Here is a 15,203-nt window from a genome sequence, read left to right as displayed (position 1 = left end):
ATTAATCCTGCCCTGAATGGATATGCTGTTGTGTTTTGATATACAAATTAAACTTGCGACAGTCATTGATAACAGCTATGGTTTGAGAATGTGGACACTGTTAATGCAAAGGGTTGGTTTCAGTCCTGGTCATGGCCTGGTTTGTTAACGTTACAACTTTGAGACTATGAGAGAAGACTATAGTGCTCAATAAACACTAAAAACTATAGAGTTCATAATAGCAGTTCATAAAGGGTTCATTCATCATACCAAACTTTATTGACACTTCTTGAGCAGTTTAACATAAACAGATATCAGGCATTGCATAATTGTGACTTCAGTGAATGTCATTACAAACAAAGGGTTAACATCTACTCGTATTTTGCGACAGGATTTCCAGAAGCTTCTCTTATATTAATTAGCTTTAAAATATACTATGTACAAAAGTCTACAACATAGATCAAAACTCTGGGGTGAAGATGTTGAGGACTAGTGTGTGTGGTTGGTTGGGTGTGTGAGTGTGTGTCAGCGAGAGTGCGAGGGCCTGAAAGGGGCAGTTTATTTCCAGACTTTGACGATGCCGTCTCTGGACGAAGTGACGATGAAGCCCTGTGTGGTCTGGAAAGTGGCGATGTCAGTGATGATGTCATGGTGGCCCACGGGGAGGGACTCTGGGCCCCTGCGTGGTGCATCTTCTGTGGCTCCACTCTTCTGTTTGCTGTGGATCTCCTGACAGGACAGGGAATGTAGGTCAATCTCTACCTGTCTTGTGGTTTCTTATTCATACATGTTTATAACACTGCACATAAATTGCTCTCCCGGGGACAGAAATTATGTATTGAACACCTCATTGTAGGACCAGGTGCTTAGAGGAATACACTGAATACACTGCCACCGTCCTATCAGGGCATACCTGTACAACCTCGGTGCCCTCGATGATCTTGCGGCTGTAGAGGACTGAGGGACAGTGCAGCGGTTCATTGGCTCCACCTGCCACGATGTAGGACCTCTCTGGGTAAGCCAAGTCCCAGAACCTGGTAATAACACAGAACACAGTATAGAAATAAGACTTGACTGACAAAACAAACAAGCTAACGCCATCCAACACACTTCTTGGCTAAGCCAAATTGTCACACACAAACTTAAATGTCATCCGGCAAACATACATGGTCAGAACTGGGTTAAATATATCAGAAGGATGGTTAGTCCAGTCGAGAGTATTGCAAACATACCTGATTCTCATGTCGGAGCCGGCTGTGAGGAGGAGGGGGTTCCCGTCTGCAGGGCTGCAGTAGATCCCATGGACACTGTGGGGGGACGGCTGCATCTCTGAGAGAGGGGGAGCAGAGCTGGCCCACAGCGTGAACTTCCTGTCCCCAGTCTCCATGTCCCACATGGATACCTCATTGTTGCCCTGGACCGCTACAAAACAGCAACAAAACACACAAATAATAGTTTGATTTGCCCCTCAAAGAAAGGTTTTGTTAATAAAGATTAAAAATATGATGACATCGAGTCTCACCAGCAATGACGGAGGATTGGTAAAGCGGGTGCATGAGCAGCCGTCTGATTCGTGCTCGGGTAGGGTGGGAGTGGTTTGAGATAGGGAGCTGGAACCGCATGTCCCAGCATGCCATAGTGCCGTTGCTTGTACCTGTGTGTGGACGAATCAGAATAGGATTCAGTGGACTCCTGTTAAGTGCATGTCAGATAAGTCACAACTCTGTTTAAGTTTTCAATGCAGTTTTCAGATGAAATTCATTCAACATTTTCATACACACAACATGCACCACACATGACCCACATCCACCCACGTGCTCACACCAACACCCACGCACCCAGGCAGAGCCAGCACTGGTGCATGTCCACGGTGAAGGAGGTGATGAGGCCCAGGCGGAGGTCGTGGCGGAGGGTCCAGGCATTGGAGTTGGAGCGCAGGTCCCAGCCCACCAGGGAGCCGTTCACCGTGGCGTAGGCCAGCACAGACTGGGCTCCAGAATTAAAATGGTGGACGTCCACCACGCAGCCGTCATCCTTCTGGTCCAGGAACCTGAGAGGACAGTCGATATAACAGTCAAATGTGGAGTAAGTAATTATTACATTGTGGCATCAAAATGATACTGCAGTATCTACTGCATGATAATGATAACTACATGATACTGCAGTATTTACTGCATGATAATGATAACCACATGAACAGCAGCATTTACTGCATGATAATGATAACTACATGATACTGCAGTATTTACTGCATGATAATGATAACTACATGATACTGCAGTATTTACTGCATGATAATGATAACTACATGATACTGCAGTATTTACTGCATGATAATGATAACTACACGATACTGCAGTATTTACTGCATGATAATGATAACTACATGATAATGCAGAATTTACTGCATGATAATGATAACTACATGATACTGCTAGCCCATTGGTGGTGGATGAGGTGAGTTTCCCCCTACTATGTAAAGTTGATTTATTTTTCATTATTTTATTTCACCTTTATTTAACCAGGTAGGCTAGTTGAGAACAAGTTCTCATTTACAACTGCGACCTGGCCAAGATAAAGCATAGCAGTGCGACACATACAACAACACAGAGTTACACATGGAATTAACAAGCGTACAGTCAATAACACAATAAAAAAAAGAGTCTATATACAGTGTGTGTAAATGGCGTGAGGAGGTAGGCAATAAATAGGCCATAGTAGCGAATAATTACAATTTAGCAGATTAACACTGGAGTGATAAATGAGCAGATGATGATGTGCAAGTAGAGATACTGGTGTGTAAAAGAGCAGAAAAGTAAATAAAAACAATATGGGGATGAGGTAGGTAGATTGGGTGGGCTATTTACAGATGGACTATGTACAGCTGCAGCGATCGGTTAGCTGCTCAGATGGCTGATGTTTAAAGTTAGTGAGGGAAATATAAGTCTCCAGCTTCAAAGTGCTTTGTGTACCTCGGTAGAAAAGCGTTATATAAATCCAATAAATAATAATTATATCAACTACAGTAAATAAAACCAACTTTATGCTTGATCAACCCCTGATGGATAGTACATACCTGGTCTGAAAGGGGTTAACTTTGGGTGATTTGGGGGGCTTGTTGGCCTCGATGGCCAGGAGCTGGATGGAACCGTTGTCTGAGGCAGCAGCCAGGTAGTGTGACCCCTGACAGAAGGTCAACGTCTTCACGTGGCCCCCGATGCGGGAGTACGTCAGCACTGACCTGTAAGACAGCATCAAAACATTCACACAGGTTGGATTGAGGCCTGTTGTTCATTCGTTTTTCCATCAACGTTTTAGTCATTTATAGCAGACGCTCTTGTCCAGAGTGACGCCCTTATCCAGAGTGACGCCCTTATCCAGAGTGACGCCCTTATCCAGAGTGACGCCCTTATCCAGAGTGACGCCCTTATCCAGAGTGACGCCCTTATCCAGAGTGACGCCCTTATCCAGAGTGACGCCCTTATCCAGAGTGACGCCCTTATCCAAGTGCATTCCAAGGAAATCTAAGATGGTCAACACAGGTATAGCACATCAGTGAAAAGGTGAGCTGATGTCTGTTCCTCCTCCGATGAGCCTCTACTGACTCCCCATCCCGCATGCGGGAGCGTAATCATCGCCTGAAACTAATTAGCATAACGCAACGGACATAAATATCCCTAGAAAATATTGCTATTCATGAAAATCACAAATGAAATATATTGAGACACAGCTTAGCATTTTGTTAATCACCCTGTCATCTCAGATTTTCAAAATATGCTTTACAGCCAAAGCTAGAGTTTATCGATAGCCTAGCATAGCATTTTGTCCAGCTAGCAGCAGGTAACTTGGTCACGGAAATCAGAAAAGCAATCAAATTAAATTGTTTACCTTTGATGAGCTTCGGATGTTTTCACTCACGAGACTCCCAGGTAGAGAGCCAAAGTTTTCCCAAAACATTATTTTTGTAGGTGAAATAGCTCCGTTTGTTCTTCACGTTTGGCTGAGAAATCGCCCGGAAATTGCAGTCACGAAAACGGCGAAAAATATTCCAAATTATCTCCATAATATCGACAGAAACATGGCAAACATTGTTTATAATCAATCCTCAAGGTGTTTTTCTAATATCTATTCGATAATATATCCGTCAGGACAATTCGTTTTTCAGTAGGACAGATTGGAGTAATGGCTACCTCTGTATTTTACACGAGAGTCACCCTGGGAGTCATCAGGTGACCAGTTACGCAATGTAGCCGCCTACGGCTATTCTTCAACATAAATGCGTAAAACTACGTCACAATGCTGTAGACACCTTGGGGAATACGTAGAAAGCGTAATCTGGTTGATAGCACATTCACAGCTCAATAGGGACTCATTGGAACGCAGCGCTTTCAAAATATGGGGCACTTCCGGATTGGATTTTTCTCAGGCTTTCGCCTGCAACATCAGTTCTGTTATACTCACAGACAATATCTTTACAGTTTTGGAAACGTTAGAGTATTTTTTATCCAAAGCTGTCAATTATATGCATATTCTAGCATCTTGTCCTGACAAAATATCCCATTTAAAACGGGAAAGTTTTTTTTCCAAAAATGAAAATACTGCCCTTAGAGTCGCAACAGGTTTTAATACACTTCCATATACAGTGCCTTCAGAAAGTACTCACACCCCTTGACTTTTTTCACATTTTGTTGTGATACAGCCTGAATGAATTCTGAATGAAAAGCTGAAATGTCTTGAGTGATGAGTATTTCTGTCTGTAATAAATCCCTTTTGTGGGGAAAAACTAATTCCGATTGGCAGGACCTGTCTCCCCAATGGGTGGGCCTGGCTCCCAAGTAGGTGGACCTATGCCCTCCCAGGCCCACTCATGGCTCCACCCCTTCCCAGTCATGTGAAATGCCATTCTGTACCATCACTCATTCATATATTTTTATGTACATATTCCTCATCCCTTTACACTTGTGTATATAATATAGTTGTTGTGAAATTGTTAGGTTAGATTACTCGTTGGTTATTACTGCATTGTTGGAACTAGAAGCACAAGCATTTTGCTACACTCACATTAACATCTGCTAACCATGTGTATGTGACAAATAAAATGTGATTTGAAATTGGCAGGAACTAGTAATGAATGCTCATGAAATATACTATCATGTGCACATATCAGCACATGAATCTCTTAAGAGATCATATTTGATGTAAAATTATCTGAGAGGAACTAAAAATATCTGAAAAATGTGTTTATGTGGAGGCTAACCTTAACACCAAAGATTTTTTGCAGTTTGAAATTGTCCACTAGTGGGAACTTAAACATAACTGTCAACAAAATATCTAATTGGTTTAGAATAAAAAAAGTTAAGAACATAACCAGATTAATTAGTTGAAACATTACATCATTAAATCTTCCTACCCACTAGAATTGTGATACAGTGAATTTTAAGTGAAATAATCTGACTGTAAACAATTGTTTGAAAAATGACTTGCGTCATGCACAAAGTAGATGTCCTAAACCACTTTGCAAAACTATAGTTTGGTTTCAGTGTAGCCTAGTGTTTTGAGCGTTGGACTAGTAACCGAAAGGTTGCAAGATCAAATCCCCGAGCTGACAAGGTACAAATCTGTCGTTCTGCCCCTGAACAAGGCAGTTAACCCACTGTTCCTAGGCCGTCATTGAAAATAAGAATTTGCTCTTAACTGACTTGCCTGGTAAAATAAAAAATAAATAAACACACACACACACAAACCAATCTGGACCTACCATCTACACACACACCAATCTGGACCTACCATCTACACACAAACCAATCTGGACCTACCATCTACACACACACCAATCTGGACCTACTATCTACACACAAACCAATCTGGACCTACCATCTACACACAAACCAATCTGGACCTACCATCTACACACACACCAATCTGGAACTGCCATCACTCTACACATGCAGAGAAAGTCTCAAGATCCTTTGTAAGAGCACTTCTAAAATACGACCCCTTCCACCCCAATGATGGTCTAACCCACCCCAATGATGGTCTAACCCACCCCAATGATGGTCTAACCCACCCCAATGATGGTCTTACCCACCCCAATGATGGTCTTACCCACCCCAATGATGGTCTTACCCACCCCAATGATGGTCTAACCCACCCCAATGATGGTCTAACCCACCCCAATGACGGTCTTACCCACCCCAATGACGGTCTTACCCACCCCAATGATGGTCTTACCCACCCCAATGATGGTCTAACCCACCCCAATGATGGTCTAACCCACCCCAATGATGGTCTAACCCACCCCAATGATGGTCTAACCCACCCCAATGATGGTCTAACCCACCCCAATGATGGTCTAACCCACCCCAATGATGGTCTAACCCACCCCAATGATGGTCTAAGCCACCCCAATGACGGTCTAACCCACCCCAGAGCCACTCCTTAAAGCTGAGATCTGCATAAGGTGAAGCAGCACCACTGGTGGCCGCAGGCTCGTTTGTTATTGTTTTTAAATGTGGCAGCGGAGCATCCTGCATCGTGGTGAACAAAAATCACAGTACATAATCTGCTGTTCTGTCGCACGTTCAATGATGTGCAAAATATGTTTGAAGTAACGTCTTTGTTGTTGTAGTACTGCGAGCGGACGTGTCAGTTTCACCGCTACAGATTCCAGCTTTAGCTAAACTGGAGCTGGTTGGTTATTGGTTATTACTTGGTTAACTGGTTGGTTGCTACTAGATTAACTGGTTGGTTATTGGTTACTACTTGGTTAACTGGTTGATTGTTGGTTACCACTTGGTTAACAGGTTGATTATTGGTTATTACTTGGTTAACTGGTTGGTTGCTACTAGATTAACTGGTTGGTTATTGGTTACTACTTGGTTAACTGGTTGATTGTTGGTTACCACTTGGTTAACAGGTTGATTATTGGTTGCTACTTGGTTAACTGGTTGGTTATTGGTTACCACTTGGTTAACAGGTTGGTTATTGGTTACTACTTGGTTAACTGGTTGGTTATTGGTTACTATTTGGTTGGCGTACCTGGTGGTAGTGGTTTTGCCCTCCATCTTCTGGCTGTCCCAGACCTTGACGGTGCCGTCGTTGGAGGCCGTGGCGAAGATGGAGTGCTCATCTGACACACGGATTCGGTTGACAGCAGACTTGTGCTCATGGAGGTGGGCCACTAGAAGACCCTTAGGGTGCCACCCTGCAGAGCAAAACAACAACAATGTGGATGTGGAGGGGCCCTGACTAAACCTACTGCTTGTTGACATTTCTGCTGTGCTTAGTCCAAATTGGCAAGAAACACACCTCTAGTGGTATATTCAATAATATAATGACCAAAAAAGAATACCTTGTGGAGTCAATAGTTTGACTTTATTTTATTTTTACAGGGACATGGCACTACTTTATGGCACTACTTTACCTGGCGGAGGCGGACGACTCTCCCATTCAGCGCTCTCCATCATCTGCTTGGCCATGCGCTCTGCGCTGCACTGCTCCCTCTTCTGCTGCACCAGATGTTGAAGCTCCGCCTTGCACGTGTTGAGACGACGCTGATAGGTTGAGACTGCGCCTGCAGACTGCCCCACAGGGACACCAAGGGAGGCTGTGGTCTTCCTGGTCTGAGTCCCCGCCCCTTCAGGAACCTGGTGGAGTACACAGAGATAGAAGGTAGACTACCAGACTGGACCAGGCTATAAAATAAATCAATTAGTATATTAATCAATAGATCATTCAACCCTCGTCCCCGCTTATTCTTAGCAGACATCATAGGTTAACCCGTTATGTACCGTGGGGAGCTGTGGTGCCGTAGCCGCTGACTCCTGAGAGCCAAACATGCTCTTCCACTCTTCATTCATGTTGGAGTCCTGTTTGGTGTGTTTCCGGGCTGAAGACAGAAAGAGAAATACAGAAAAAGCTAAGAAACACTAGTTAAGAAGCATTCAGCACTGGAGGTCAAAAGCTTGGGGACTGTTGGATTAAATAGTCATTAAGTTGAAGGGAGCTCCCTATTTTCAGCTATTCCAATAAGCCATGGAGAAGGCACTACGGTTTCAAACATCTAATGAAAATACTAACGGGAGACGGCAGGCATTAAAAGGAGTTGAAGGCCAATGCAGATACAACAGGTTTTAAGACCACCAGACTACGTGAAGCAATTGGGAGCTGGGAGATATGCTAATCACAGGACATGTTATAGTGAGTAGTTAAATTAGTCACCAGCAGCAGTCCAACACTCCAAAAGGACAGTTCCATGCGATTGAAACATACCAGCTGCAACACACAGTTACTTTTAGCCCAGGGTAAATTGTGTCAGACAAGCTACTAACAGTGCCTATGAAAAAAACACTCCAAAACGCCAAACAGGTTAGATGCTAATATACTGTACCTGTTATCCTATGGCGTAGATACACAACACAATCTTTCAGTATGTCCCTGAATAAATACTTTCTATTGAATACCATGGAGTCTAGACCCATATGGGATTTAACCCGGTATAGTGTTACTTAAACAGACTAAGGGCCTTAGATCCACTGTTTACACTACTGCCAGAGAGCACACACGCCTTTTTAACAAAACGTGATTTTCCCTAGGGGGAGTCTGCCTGGTATGTTAACAAAACTCAAGACCAGTCAGACATTTTATTTGACTACAGGGAAAGAAGATGTTTGTGTGCTGCCGCAGGAATAGCCAAATAAAGGTTTGAACTGAACACTAACATGTACTGCTCTGTCGTGTGTAGACAGCCACAGAGGTAATGAGAAAATGCGAAAACTCTGCTTGTCCTGATGCAGTTTAACCCATCTAGTGAATTAAATGTAATGAGGCGATGTGGGTAATCTGGGGGAAATGATGTCTGTATGGGATTATTTGTTATGCACATCATTACAGGCTAAACCACACCAGCAATATACCAGATGCTGTGGCGATGAAGTCTGCAAACAGAAATGACAGGTCATTGATATCAAACATGGGGAAAATATAACAACTATAAATCAACCGATCCAATCTTTTCAGTGTCTACACACAAGTGTTTTTTTTTTTCTTCAATAATTGGGCAAAAGATCAGAATTGGGGTGTCTGTGTAAATGCAGCCTTTGGGTTTGTGTACCCCTCTGCTATTACAGGGGTGTACTTTCACCACCAGGTGTCAGTGGCGTCCCTACCTCTCTTGTCCTCGGCCTCCTGTTTAGGTTTGACCAGGTCCACCTGGCGTCCCATGATGCCCATCGTGGCCAGGTCAATGACCCCGCTCTGGACTGCCTCCCCCAGGTGGCTCTGGTCTCCCATGTTGGCCTTAGCCTTGTTGGACTTGAGCATGAAGTCCTTCAGTGCTAGCAGCTTGTCCTCTTCAGCTTCCGTCATCCCCTAGAATAAACAATTATCACCATCGTTGTGATCATCATCATCATCATAACAATAATGGTCAAACGTTGTGCATTATATGGAAACATTACATTTCCCATCCATGTAACGTTGAGACATCACCCCGCCCTCTGACCTGAGAGAGCAGTTTCTTAAGCAGCTGGGCAATGGCGGGGTCCTCCGGAATGGGGCATTCTGGGAGTGAGCCACTGCGCTTCTTCTGCCGCAGCAGCAGGTGGCGGAAGAGGCTGGCGATGTCTTTGGAGCGCAGGGAGTAGTCGAAGATGGAGCGGCTCACTGGCTCCTTCAGCACACTCAGAAGTACTATCTCTTTATCAATCTGAGAGGAAACACAGCCTCATTTAACATAGCACAGTATCACACCATAACATAACATAGCACAGTACACCATAACATAGCATAGTACAGTACACCATAACATAGTGCACCTTATCATAGCACAGTACACCATAACATAGCATAATACACCATAACATAGCACAGTACAGCACACCATAACATAGCACAGTACAGCACACCATAACATAGCACAGTACACCATAACATAGTACAGTATACCATAACACAGCATAGTACAGTACACCTTATCATAGCACAGTACACCATAACATAGCATAATACACCATAACATAGCACAGTACAGCACACCATAACATAGCACAGTACACCATAACATAGTACAGTATACCATAACACAGCATAGTACAGTACACCTTATCATAGCACAGTACACCATAACATAGCATAATACACCATAACATAGCACAGTACAGCACACCATAACATAGCACAGTACAACATAGCATAGTATACACTAACATAGTATAGCACACAATTACATAGCATAGTACACCATAACATAGCACAGGACATCACACAATAATATAGCACAGTACATCACAGAATAATATAGCACAGTACACAATAACATAGCACAGCACAGCACACCATAGCATAGCACAGTACACCATAACATAGCACAGTACAGCACACCATAACATAGCACAATACAGCACACCATAACCAAGCATAGCAAAGTACAGCACACCATAGAATAGCACCACATAACATAATTTAATAAGAGTCTGGGAGATTCTTTCAATGTGTTACACGTGAAGATGGTAAGTGAGCGTGTGTGGAAGTCTTACCTGTATGATGGGCTGGGTGATGAAGGGGTTGAGGTGAGGCATCAGTTTGCAGTAGACGTCTGCTATGTTGAGATGCTGGGCCACCACGGTGATGAAGCCCACCGCCCCGTAGCGGATCCACAGGTTGGGGTGGCACAGGAATGGGGCTTTCAAAATAAGGGGAAAAGTTCATTACAAAAAGTGCCTTTTATACATAGTATAGTAACAACATTATCCTTCTCCTGCCGTCTCTAAGCTCCTCTCTACCCATCTCACCGATGTCACTGACAAACTCGTAGATGTGTGGTTTCTGCAGCAGGCCCAGCTGGCACATGCAGGTGAGAGAGTTGAGGGCCTTGTAGATGACAAACTCCTCCGCATCACTCAGACCCTGCTGCAGGAGGGGCTTCAGGATGGATGAGCTCTGCCAGCCCACGTACGCCGCCACACCTGGAGGAAATGGAGAGAGAGAGAGAGATGGAAAGAGAGAGAGATGGAAAGAGATGGAACGAGAGGGAGAGAGGGAAAGAGATGGAACGAGAGGGAGAGAGGGAAAGAGATGGAACGAGAGGGAGAGAGCGAGAGAGATGGAAAGAGCAGGAGAGAGATGGAAAGAGAGGGAGAGAGATGGAAAGAGAGGGAGAGAGATGGAAAGAGGGAGAGTAAAAGAGAAAATTAAAAGACAGAGACCAAGAGGAAGTGGGGAGGAGGGGGAGGCAGGGCGAGAGTGGAAAGCGAAAGACGGGTCATTGAAGAGAAAATACATTTTAGGATCTCTATATCTCGGAGACTTCCTGCATGTACACATCCAGCTTTGACCATTAGCATATTTGAGTGACTAAGTGTGGGCACCGTGTCTGTGACACAGTCCTGCCCCTTACCCACGATGCTGTCGAAGAAGGCTCCCCGGAGGTGCCAGTCATTCTTGTCGTTCAGGAAAGTGATCATGTGGGACAGGAGCACGTCGTTGGCCTTCTGCCGGCCGAAGAAGACGCAGAGCCGCGTGATGCCATTCTCCATCAGAGACTGCTTGACGATGTTCTCCGAGTCGCTCAGTAACGTAACCACCTTCTGCTGCACCATCTCATGAAGCGCCTGCAGCTCTGTCAGGAGGAACAGGAAGTCAGAACAGAATATAATTTTCCCAAGGGAGCGTTCGGTGGGGCATTCAGTATCCATGTTTCGGTGATAAACCTCTACCTCCGATCTGATATTTGAGAGAGAGGAGGCCTTAAAATTACCAGAGTCGTAGTTCTCGTTGGGGTGGAGGGTCTCCTCTGTGTCCTCCCCATTCAAGTCGTGCTCCATATTCAGGTTATTCTCCTGAACGAGCTCTAAAAAACGCAAAGCTGTCTCAGCCAGGTGGGCTATGTTCTCTGAGAAAAGGAGAGAGGCGAATGGATAGGCATTACAAACAACATAAATACTGTCAACCTTTGGACAATTAAGTGTGTAATCATATTTAGAGCGACCCGTGGTCATTGTCAGCCCAACTGACCTGCGTATGCCAGCCTGACGATGGTGGCATCGTCCTGCGCCAGGTGGGCAATGCCTGGCAGGATGTACTCTGGGTAGATGTTGACATCGTTACGGGGAACCTCCTTCACCAGCGCCAGCACCTTGGCTAGGGTGCGTACGGCCTGGGCCCTAACCCGTGGCGCCAGGTCGCTGCAGAAGTGCAGCAGGTATGGCGTGATGCGGTCCAGCAGCGTCTCCACCCTGAGGCGGCCCGCCAGGTGCAGCACCAGCTCCAGAGCCGCCAGCTTGGAGTCGCACGAACGCAGCGTCTGGAGGCAGGAGGTGATGACAGACACCAGCACCACCAGACCCTGCTCCTCCTTGGTCGACACCACACTAGACTCCTGGTCCCCCTTCTCAGGCTTCTCCGTCGACCCACCTGACCCTCCCCCGCGGAGGTTATGGAGGATGTTATCCAGGTCCTTGCGGATGACCAGCACACGCTCGTCTGCCGACTGGAAGGTCTCCTTGGCAAACTGGGCCATGTAGGGCTGCAGAAAGGTATAGAAGATGTCTGGGAAGGCGTTACCTCTCTGCTGCTTCAGGTACTCCTCCGCAGTCAGACGCTTCTCCGGCTCCCGCTGCACCATCTGGGCCACCTAGGAGGCGAAAAGAGGGTTTTGGTGGTTACCAGGAGACAGCGGTACACTTAACAATTGGTGCTCTGGATGAATTTAGTATTTCACAAGAACATCTTCACGTGAAGATAAAACATATAGACTATTACTAGTTCTCTGATGTAATGGTCTTCTATTTTCATGAGAACATGCTCTGTCTGGAAGTGTCCTTTGCGATACGCCAGAAGTTGGGAGAGATCAAACAGTGGTACTCCCTCTGTGAAGAGTTCTGCGATCACACAACCTAAAAAACACATGAAATAACAGCCAGGGAATTTGCATGTCCATTAGATGTTTAAACACTCTCAATGTCAATCAGAGTCCATGGCATCCACTTTTCTCTCTCTATTGCCCTTAAACAGAAAATATGTTTCAGCTATGAAAGTTACCTGCTGAGAAGATATCCATTGCCTGTTTGAGCTCTCCCCTGCTCCTCTGGCTGTTGCTGGTGAGGTCCACCAGAGGGGTGTTCTGGTCGCTCTCTGTGGTGAACATACTCCCATCCACAAACCTCTCGGGGGCGATGTAACATGTCCTCCGTCGAGACGTGTCAAAGAAGTAATTAAAGTCAGCTGGGTTGTCCTCAGGCAGATAGGTGGGCTTGAAGCTGGCAAAGTCTGTGAGCAGCACCCAGTTCCAGCTGGTCACCATCACGTTTTCTGTCTTAATGTCACCGTGGCGCACGCCCGATTTGTGCGCCTGGTCTACGGCGGTGAGGATCTGGAAGGCTAGCCAGCGCTTCTCCACATTGTTGAGGAAGGGTCGCGTGCTGATGCGATCATACAAGTTGTCCCGGACATACTGGCGGAAGAGGATGGCTGCTTTCTCAGTGAGGGAGGCCTTCTGGAAGGGCAGGCAGTTCTGGCACGAGTGCAGTCTGATCTTTAGCTCCTCCAGCTCCTGCTTGTAGCTGGTGAGAGGTAGAGATGGGTCCTGGATGGCAAACACCTTCACCACCACCAGGCCTTCCCTGTGCTTGGCGCGGGCCACCTTAAAGAAGCGGGTGCTGCCCAGGCTCTTGTCGTACTCGTGATCATTGATGTCAGAGAAGTAGCTGTCGACAGATAGGATCTGGGCAGGAGCGATCCCTGCCAGCTGATTCCCCATGGTTCTGCTTCACTCTGACCAGGGTCCTGGGTTGACATAGACATGAACAATCAAACACAGGGCTGTTCTTATGCAAGACGCAAAGCAGAGTGCCTGGATACAGCCCTTAGCTGTGGTATGTTGGTCATATTCCACAAACACCCAAAGTGTCTTATTGATATTATAAAATACTTACAAACATAATTAGAACAGTAAAAATAAATGTTTTGTAATATCCGTGGTATATGGTCTCTCATACACACGGCTGAATGCTGTTTTAGCCAATCAGCATCCAGTATCCAAACTACCCGGCTCAAAATAAACAATACACCTAGCCGGAAACCCTTCCCATACAATAAAAAAAGGATTCGCTACACAGTTACAGAGAGCAACCACAAAGGTGGGCTATCAAATCCAATTTTATTTGTCACATACCCGCAATAACATTGCTAAACATGTGTATGTATAACAACAGCAACAGTATGTATGAATGTAAATAGCACAGCTAGGTAAATAATAACTGTGGTTACAGTACTGGCTACAAATTGATATCTAGTTAGCTGCTTTCAAACTCGTTAAGTGCTACTTACTCTGCCATGAAATTGGGATCAAATGCATTGGCTCATCATGTAAGGACGGTACACTGTGATGATGACAGTGCAATAACATGCGCATGAATATGTCAGTCTACTAAACAAAGAAGAAAAATGCATAAAAACCGAATAGTACATGCAGTTTGATATACTTACAATACAAATGGAACACAGAATGCACGTGACGTTGATGAAATTACAGTGCAGGGTATTGTTTACCAGATGGTTGAGATGCGGTGTAGTGCTGTTTGGCTTCGTATCTGGTTAGCATCTAGCTAACTTCATCGGTTCTAATATGTCATCCCCATGCATTTTGCTAAGACGACTCAATTTGAAAAAATATATAAATTGAGCGTCGAGATTTAGCTTATTCCGTGGGTTCAGCTGACAGTTGAAGGAAAGTAGCATTTCCTGTAAAATCCAATAAGATACAAAAATATATATATAATATCCCTCCGCAGGGTGCATAGACACGTAAACAAGCGTCACTTCCGGTTCTAGATTTCACTTTCAAAACACAAACTAGATGCGAAAGCAATATGTTAGAAGCCTAACGTTACATGTTTTTTGTTTGATGCTTTCGTCTGATAAGTTGCCTAATGTCAATAAACGAGAAAAAGGGACGAGGAGAGGAACTGTTTAGATGATTCAAATACAGCCCTTTATCCCCGCCCCTTCTACGCGACTAGCGTGCTGATCTCACCGGTGACCGTCCGTCAGAGAGAAGCGACAGTGGATTTTACGGAAGATGCTGAAGAAACAGGAGCGGCTGGTAAGTTTCCGGATTTCTGAATGTTATATTCATATCTTCATATATTTAAAACATAGTATATACCCAATAGTGAGTTGTATTTAGATATAAAGCAATGTGTTGACAATGGTTTTGTTCTAAAAGG

General features: G+C 45.0%; 2 protein-coding genes across 5 annotated transcripts in view; one reads left to right on the top strand and one right to left on the bottom strand.

The window, feature by feature from the left end:
- Window positions 1-235: 235 nt before the first annotated feature.
- On the bottom strand, window positions 236-15,035 carry LOC110534114 (phosphoinositide-3-kinase, regulatory subunit 4). 4 transcript variants are annotated; one of them, XM_090222400.1, is made up of 21 exons: window positions 14,464-15,008; window positions 14,305-14,357; window positions 13,018-13,761; window positions 12,739-12,872; window positions 11,992-12,610; window positions 11,735-11,869; window positions 11,375-11,596; window positions 10,770-10,943; window positions 10,515-10,660; window positions 9,482-9,685; window positions 9,147-9,348; window positions 8,895-8,915; window positions 7,770-7,867; window positions 7,403-7,625; window positions 7,018-7,183; window positions 3,056-3,220; window positions 1,818-2,029; window positions 1,502-1,633; window positions 1,212-1,401; window positions 893-1,013; window positions 236-708 (listed from the first exon to the last, which is right to left on the bottom strand). In XM_090222400.1, exons 3-21 carry the CDS (start codon window positions 13,733-13,735, stop codon window positions 538-540), a joined length of 4,053 nt encoding a protein of 1,350 aa, XP_090078526.1. In that variant the 5' UTR covers window positions 13,736-13,761; window positions 14,305-14,357; window positions 14,464-15,008; the 3' UTR covers window positions 236-537. The 4 variants fall into 4 exon arrangements, with proteins under 4 accessions (XP_090078526.1, XP_090078521.1, XP_090078531.1 ...); XM_090222395.1 differs by lacking the exon at window positions 14,305-14,357 and having other exon boundaries at window positions 14,464-15,025; XM_090222405.1 differs by lacking the exon at window positions 8,895-8,915.
- Window positions 14,788-15,203, top strand: part of LOC110535504 (calcium-transporting ATPase type 2C member 1) — a 47,741-nt gene continuing 47,325 nt past the window's right edge. Inside the window, exon 1 of the mRNA XM_090222414.1 lies at window positions 14,788-15,079. Coding sequence (XP_090078540.1) covers window positions 15,056-15,079 — 24 coding nt within the window. The 5' untranslated portion in view covers window positions 14,788-15,055. The remainder of the gene's footprint in view (window positions 15,080-15,203) is intronic.

This window comes from Oncorhynchus mykiss, chromosome 3 (genome assembly GCF_057628025.1).
Source record: "Oncorhynchus mykiss isolate SJ-2025 chromosome 3, ASM5762802v1, whole genome shotgun sequence".
Lineage (NCBI taxonomy): Eukaryota > Metazoa > Chordata > Actinopteri > Salmoniformes > Salmonidae > Oncorhynchus > Oncorhynchus mykiss.
This window is presented reverse-complemented; position numbering and strand designations above follow the sequence as displayed.

Bases quoted from the DNA above. Each gene is read 5' to 3' on its own strand.
- LOC110534114 (XM_090222395.1), bottom strand. From the start codon at position 13,735: ATGGGGAATCAGCTGGCAGGGATCGCTCCTGCCCAGATCCTATCTGTC. The intron at 12,873-13,017 runs GTAACTTTCATA...TGTGTTTTTTAG, and splicing joins AATGGATATCTTCTCAGCAG to GTTGTGTGATCGCAGAACTC. The intron at 7,184-7,402 runs GTAAAGTAGTGC...TTTGCTCTGCAG, and splicing joins GAGTCGTCCGCCTCCGCCAG to GGTGGCACCCTAAGGGTCTT.